Source organism: Solanum pennellii, chromosome 9 (assembly GCF_001406875.1).
Source record: "Solanum pennellii chromosome 9, SPENNV200".
NCBI classification, from domain to species: domain Eukaryota; kingdom Viridiplantae; phylum Streptophyta; class Magnoliopsida; order Solanales; family Solanaceae; genus Solanum; species Solanum pennellii.
In genome coordinates this window covers 76,390,461-76,398,205 of record NC_028645.1, presented here as the reverse complement: position 1 = coordinate 76,398,205, position 7,745 = coordinate 76,390,461, and the positions used below count along the sequence as shown (strand labels likewise).

The following is a 7,745-nucleotide window of genomic DNA, read 5'->3' as shown; positions in this document are numbered from 1 at the left end:
AGATTTTGAACCATTCTCATTAAATCGTTCATACAAAAATAACCTATGACAATAAAAGAAAAATAAAAAATTTGAAAGAAATGGAAAGTGATGAATTAGATAAGTACATTTCTTATCTGCACCTGTGAAAATGTTTTACCCTTAACTAAATGTCATGGATTTGAATTCTAGATATGAAGTAAATCTTGTTGATAACGTCACCCTTGAATTGATTCACACAGTGCCCCGGAGGGTAAAGTAGTCATTACAAAATAGTGATCAGTGGTCATTTCTGGAAAGTAAATTGATGACAGCGTCTTGTAATCATTCCTCTTTTTCAGGTCTTGAGTTCGAGTTCTAGAAATAAAGAAAAATTTTACTGGTAGTGTCACCCTTGAATGGATCTATGCAGTGCCCCTGAAAGGTAAAATAGTCATTACAAAATAGTGATCAATGATCATTCTGGAAAGTAAATTGATGACGCTATCTGTAATCATTCCTCCTTTCAGGTCTTGGATTCGAATCCTAGATATGAAGTAAATCTTGTTGGTAGCGTCACTCCGAATGAATTCAGGCAATGCTCTAGAGGGTAAAATGGTCATTATAAAATAGTGATAAGTGGTCATTTCTGGAAAGTAAATTGATAACACTGTCTATATAATCATTCCTCCTTTCATCAGTTGATGTTTACAGATTCTTAATTAACCAATAGTTTAATCCATTAATCACACTTGTTCCCTCCATTAATCAATCATTAATTACATTAATAAATTTTCACAACTCACAAGCATCACCAACAAATCTGTACCTACAAAGGGTCCCACAAATTTTACCACTGTTTCTCTTCTCTCCCTTTTGCAATTTGCTGCCCTGTTAATTACAGCCCCTTCTCTCTCTCTTTCAATATACAAGATGAAGCACTGGCAAGAGGGTTGGCAAGAATTGTTGGAGAAAAAGGGGTTATTTTGATTCTTCAAACTCTAGTCCAAATGAAAATTCTTCACTTTTGAAACACCATTGTTTCTTCAAGATCTGGGGTTTCTGTTTTTTTTTTTTAATTATCTAAGCTCCAGGTATAACCCAAAGCTGCTTTTGTTGCTTTTCAATTCAATATGCTAATTGGGTTTTGTGTTTTTAGTTTGTGCTTTTTGTTCTTCCAATTTGTTAAAGAAAACTCTGTTTTCAGACTTATGTCTAAAGAATTGGGGGATCGCCAATAACTGTATTAAGAATGTTATATGTGTTAAAAAAATCTAATCTTGTGAAGTGAGTAGCAGATTCTTTTTTACAGGAAGCTAAACTTGCTTGGCTATGTGTATTTGAAGCTCAAGTTTGTTTGTTTGTTTGTTTGTTCTCCTTTTTTTTTTACTTTTCCCTACACTGCAACTGCGAAGATAATATATCAAGTTTGAAATAAATATTTCGGAATATTTTTGGCTTTGTTGTTTCAATATATCTAAATTTTGGAAAGTGGAAGTGAAAAAGGAAAGGATTTATTTGAACCCATTTAAGGAAATAGGTTATGCTATTAAATTTGATGGTAATTCATTACTAGTGTTGTTTGTGGCAGCTCAGGGTATTTCAAATTTAAATTTTGTGCTAATGTTGTCCAAATTTGGTATAAGTGGTGACTTTTGATTTTACTAATAAGGAGTTGTAAAAATAAAATTTTGACATGAATAATTGTGTATTTCATACTGTTTTCTGTGTAAGCGAATGATAGCTACATCAGAATGTATGAAGATAGTGGATTTCTACTTTGTGGTTCATTTAAAAGATAATAATATTGATGTTTGGGCTTCCCGTCATGTGGTTAGATCGCCTATAAATGTCATAACTGTGTGTTGGTTTGTTCTGTTGCATTGGTCTCAATCTTGATCTCTCGTTCTTATTGACATTGCTGTCGGAGAATTCTTATAGAACATGTAAGAAGCAGGGTATAAGAGAGGTAGTTGTTCCATTCAATCATTACAATCACATCTAACCTGTATCTTTCCACCCCTAATCTTGATTTTCTGTTGCAAGTTACTGTGTAGATAATAGGTTAACAGATTTGTGCATGACAGGTTAATGGAGTTGACATCTGTAAGGTGCCTTATAAACAGTATCTCTCGATTCATTCACCTCGTGACATGTCTAACATCAAAGAGTATGCCTGGTCAAAAGAACTACAAAAATATTGCAACTTTGTTGAAGCTATTAAAACCAGTACTGGATGATGTTGCTCAACAGAAAGCTCCTTCAGATGAAACCATATGCAGGCAGTGTGAAGAACTAGATGTAGCCATTAATGAAGCTAGGGAATCACTGGAAGAATGGTCTCCGAAGAAGAGCAAAATTCTCTGGGTAATTTTAATTCTCCTCTTTCTGATATAGACATATGCTCACAAATTGAAGGGAAACCGCATGCGAAATTTAGGAACTTATGCAGGTGTTTGGGCGCAGTTTTGACTGTCTATCGCTCTGACTGTTGCTCCCTAATTAAATATACACCTTCTCTTTTAACTTTCCAACAGTTTGTGCTAAAAGTATTTGCTGTTGCATTTATTTATTCAAACTTAATTTGTTCCAAAATATCATCAGAGTACAAACTAATGGATTCACCATGCCTTGAGTAAATTTTATACTGTCAATGGTGCTACATCAATTAAGCACCAGCACATGAAGCTACCGCTTATTGGTTAAGATCTGAGTGCCAATGCCAGTCCTTTTCCATTCTTTGTTTTTGGTAGTAACTATGATATTGCCATTGTTTACAACTTAAAAGAGCACCTAGTACTACAACCACCTTCCAGGAATGGTGTTGCAATCTCGTAGGCCTCAAACAGAAAAAACCAACACGTACAGTTATTTACACAATTGTTGAATCAGATATTGACTACATAAGGCTCTCTTGAAAGTATGCAAAACATCTAATCTATCCCTCATCTCTCGTTGAATCTTCCTAATAACAGAACTGGTATTATACTTCCATTCCTGAAAACTGTCTAGTTTCTGGCTTGCCAAGTATAATAGATCATAGCTCCCCACACTGCTGTAAGTAGCTCCTTCTTCAGTTGATTCCAGTGCTTTCTTTTGAACCAGCTTATGCTTTGTGACACTCCTTCTTGCTTGAACTAGAAACCTGTTCAATCCAATAGCTCATTTCTAACCTCAGTTATCCAAGAACACTCAGCAAACAAATGAGTTCCGTTCTCTGGTTAATTTCTTTTCCATTCTTGTTAGTTTGATTTCTTCTGTTTGAGACTATTCGTTGTGGATCATTCAGAGAAATAGTCTTGCTCTCTAAAATAACAGAAATCTTGGTTTGCCCATGCATGGTGTGCTCAACTGCTTATAGTGAGTGTGATGACATTCAAAATTCATCACTAAAATTACAAATTTTCTATCAACTCTACAATTTAATCTACATTCACTATACATAATTGTTTACACCAAAAAAAGTAAAGATACTTAACAATTCCATTTTACTTGGTGAATGGAATTGAATCTTTCTTCAAAACATCTTCCATTCCTTCCTCTCCACACATACCACCATATACATGATGGTATCAACTTCCACCATCTCTTTTGAGTCTCGCTTCCCCCTCTTCTGCTCCAACAACTGAACAGATTAGCTGTGTGCTCTGGCATGGTCCAACTTTGACCAGTGATGTTGAGAAAAAGTTGCCAGTAATTGGAGTTGTGCATTACACAATGAGGCTTGCTTACTACAGTGTAAGTAATGGACAACTACAGTTACTCTCTTACAGTGCAGAAACACTGAAGTGGCATTATCACATAAATAGAATGAATTTATGTATCTAGTATACTGATTTAGGACAAATTCTCTGCAGGATTTTTATGTGATGTCCTTGCTGAGTAACTCTTGGTTACATTTATATAGCTGTTCTAAATGGGTTAAATATAATAGATCAATATGACAATAACTACTTCAAATGGTCATGTTTAAGCTCATGGTTCATGAGAGTGATGTGCTTATCAGTTCTCCTACACTTCTGTCTCCCTTCTTGGAGGAGAAGGGCGTCAAATATACAGTCAATCTGTTACTTTAGTTCCTCATTTGTAAAATCTGTGAAAAATCAAGCTGTGTGCCTGGCCTCATTCTACCGTAAAGTATCCAGTTTTCTTCCTTCTCTCTGTAAGGTTTCATCTAGTTCTATTTATTTAACACAAAGTAATGAAAAATGATGAGCCTATCGCAATCTTTTCCATTTCTATTTTCTTGAAAGAACTTATTAGATATTCGATGTTTCAGGTTTTGCAGAGTGAACCTGAGTTGCTGAAAATCCAGAGCATTGCACTCAAGTTGTCTCACATTTTATGTCAATTACTAGAATCATCACCGCCTTCTCTGGGTCCTTCTGAAATTCAGGTCTGGTTTAATACACGAGTTCTAACAGTTTTCGTTGTTGTATGTTTTTGTTTCCCACACTTCCTTTCTTTTCTTATTAATATTGTGTTAAAGCTAGTGGAATAAGTATGTGATCTTGACAGTAGCTCAACTGGTTCCATTTTCCTGTATTTCAGCCCTTCATACAGGAGATTCAAAAGTTTGAAGTGGGGCAAATATCAAAACAGATGAATATGGCTCCCGAAGTAGGAAAGATTCTTGTCTCAGAAAGTCTGACAGAAATGATTCACTCTCTTAATTTTGTATCTCATGAAGAATTATTGAATGAATGTATTGCATTAGAGAAGGAGCGGATGAAGGCTAAAGATAATGAAACGAGAGGAGATTTAGATAAGATCAGCCTTTCCATAGATCTCTTCTCTGATATTCGTGATTGTATGCTTGAACTTGACCACTTCAAGGCCATAGACGGTATTAAGATCCCTCCTTATTTCCGGTGTCCCTTGTCTTTGGAACTGATGGTGAATCCAGTCATTATTGCTTCAGGCCAAACTTATGAGAAGGCTTCCATTCAAAAATGGCTGGACCATGGACTAACTACATGCCCAAGAACCAACCAAGCACTCGCACATTCAAATCTTATCCCAAATTACACTGTTAAAGCTCTGATAGAAAATTGGTGTGAGGTAAACAAAGTGAGGCTTAACGGGAACCCTGAGTCCACTCATGATGGAATCACATCTCATCCTGTACACCTTACTGATATGGACGATGTGCGAGGTTCCTCAGATACCAGCAATTCAATGTCAAGACTTTGTCATCAAGGTGGACAAGCTTTTGAAAAGGTTGATTGCACATCCGAATTAAGTGAAGAAGAATTTAGTGCATGCCGTATCAGGGAGGCTGAAAAATCTGGCCACACATCCCCAGGGATTTCCTATATTCACAGCCGGAGTGAATCGGTATCAAGTGCTGTTTCCAGTATTGAATATCTTCCCTCAGCGTCAACTGATGTCTCAAGGATATCAAGCAAACATGATAATGTCAGTGATACATCTGGAGAGGTACAATGTGATTACCGCATTTCTTCTCCGTGCAACAAGAGTGTTGGGAATTCTCCTAATTTGTCTGCAAGGCAATATCACAGCTCCAAAACAATGAGTGAAATGGCTGTGAACGGACTTTACAACCATGCTAGACAACTTTCCTTACCAACAAAGTCGGCATCTGATGATCTGACCACGAGTTCCCATGTTGAAAAGCTTATTAGAGACTTGGAAAGTCAATCAACTGAGGTGCAAATGGCAGCTGCAGCAGAATTCCGATTTCTTGCAAAGCACAACATGGAAAACCGAGCTATTATAGGCCGCTGTGGGGCTATTGCTCCACTTATCTCCTTGCTAAACTCTGATGTGAAACCAACTCAAGAGCATGCTGTGACAGCATTGCTAAACTTATCAATAAATGAAGACATCAAGGCCATGATAGCGGAGCAAGGGGCGCTTGAACCCCTCATCCATGTCCTGAGAACAGGAAATGCTGGCGCAAAAGAGAATGCTGCTGCAGCTCTTTTCAGTCTGTCTCTTTTGGAAGAGTACAGAAAAAAGATTGGGCGTTCTGGAGCAGTGAAAGCGTTGGTTGATCTTCTTGGTTTAGGTACCATCAGAGGGAAAAAAGACGCTGCTACAGCATTATTTAATCTGTCAATATTTCATGAAAATAAAGCTCGCATCATTCAGGTTGGAGCCGTGAAGCATCTCATTAGGTTGTTGGACCCTTCAAATGTAATGGTTGATAAGGCTGTTGCTCTTCTTGCAAATTTGTCTACCATTTCAGAGGGCTGCTTAGCTATTGCCCGAGAGGAGGGTATACCATCACTAGTCGAGATTGTTGAAACCGGATCTCAGCGGGGAAAGGAAAATGCTGCCTCAATACTGCTGCAACTGTGTCTCAACAGTCCCAAGTATTGTCGATTAGTGTTGCAAGAAGGTGCTGTCCCACCACTTGTTGCTTTGTCTCAGTCGGGTTCCCCAAGAGCAAAAGAGAAGGTATGTAGCTTTATCTTCTTTAAAAAGTTCCCATTTTGCACTATCCACTTCAATCTTTCTGTTCTTTCTAGATGTCATCTGCTTACTAAACGAAGTGCCTGAGAAATGATAGGGCCGCTCTATAATTTAAATGAAAGACTTCGTTAAAATAAACTCTACTTTCTTCATCTGGATCCAATAACTAGACAAACATTTATATAGGAAAAAATTCTACTCAGTCTTAGAGGGTTTATACAATTTACATCTTGCCCTCCTGACAAATTTCAAGCTGCGTATAGTACACTCAATACATCCCCACCATGATACGCGTGGGTCTCGAGAAGCCATAACACAATTTTTCTCCCTTTCTTATCCTTGTTTAAAGTGAATTTTCCTAGTTTCAGGATGATAAATGTTAGTATTTTCTCTTTATAATGGAGCAGGCACAACAACTTCTCAGTCATTTCCGGAGTCAACGCGAAGGAGCCACGGGGAGAGGAAAGTCATGATGTCTAGGTTTTGGCTCATTGAACCATGTTGCTTTGTCATTGGATTCAATATTCAGAGTGCCGGTCGTCGTTCTTTCCAGTAGCAAATATTGTTTTTTGAAAAATCATCTGTAGTTTTCCCATTCTTGTGCTTTACCATTAGGAAGTTGTTTGCTACTGGTTAGGACTGTGATATGTAAATGGTAGTAGATTCTTGTGTTATAGCTTTCAGGATTGGCAACAAATGCTAATAAGGTTTTGTCCCTATGGTTGCTTTTCTTCTCTAGAAGGCCATTTGTTAGCTAGTAGATATTGTATATGTGACAAGTTGTTGTGAATACTCATGTTAGAGTAACTACACTCCCATCTATCTTCTTACCCTATATATGTTCTTCAAATTGAAAAAATAGGTGGTTGAAATTGCTATATGAGAATATGTTTTTCATTCTTTGATGCTTAGAAATTGACCGAGTGATATTTGTATTTGCCATCACAGATTTAGTTAACTATTGGGTGAATTTTGAAGTGAACAATTCAAAATTCGAGTTTTTAAAAGCTTGAAAGATTAGGAATGAATTTTGTGATTTGTTGGAACTTTTGGTAAATTAATGATTGAGTTTCGTTTAGGGATGTCATTCCGAGTTCCTACCATATCTGAAGAAAATACACTTAAATCCATATATTTTTGCTATCATAATACTCAAAAATACAAAAATAGGGAAAGAGCTGAGTGAGATTCGCATGTATTCGAGATACATGTAAATCACGCTAGATGCATACATATGCATGCATTTGGTGTGATTCACATGTATTTGGGATACCAAATATATGAGAGAGCGGCGAGCAAGGTGAGAGAGATGCAAGTGAGATTTGTTTGGATTACAATATATCTAGAAT

At 37.0% G+C, this 7,745-nt stretch overlaps 1 protein-coding gene across 2 annotated transcripts; it reads left to right on the top strand.

The window, feature by feature from the left end:
• Positions 1 to 760: 760 nt before the first annotated feature.
• On the top strand, positions 761 to 7,274 carry LOC107031342 (U-box domain-containing protein 3). Of its 2 annotated transcripts, none has more exons than XM_015232668.2 (5): positions 761 to 1,052; positions 2,031 to 2,325; positions 4,238 to 4,354; positions 4,510 to 6,381; positions 6,804 to 7,274. In XM_015232668.2, exons 2-5 carry the CDS (start codon positions 2,050 to 2,052, stop codon positions 6,867 to 6,869), a joined length of 2,331 nt encoding a protein of 776 aa, XP_015088154.1. In that variant the 5' UTR covers positions 761 to 1,052; positions 2,031 to 2,049; the 3' UTR covers positions 6,870 to 7,274. The 2 variants fall into 2 exon arrangements, with proteins under 2 accessions (XP_015088154.1, XP_015088153.1); XM_015232667.2 differs by having other exon boundaries at positions 762 to 1,052; positions 2,046 to 2,325.
• Positions 7,275 to 7,745: the final 471 nt, after the last annotated feature.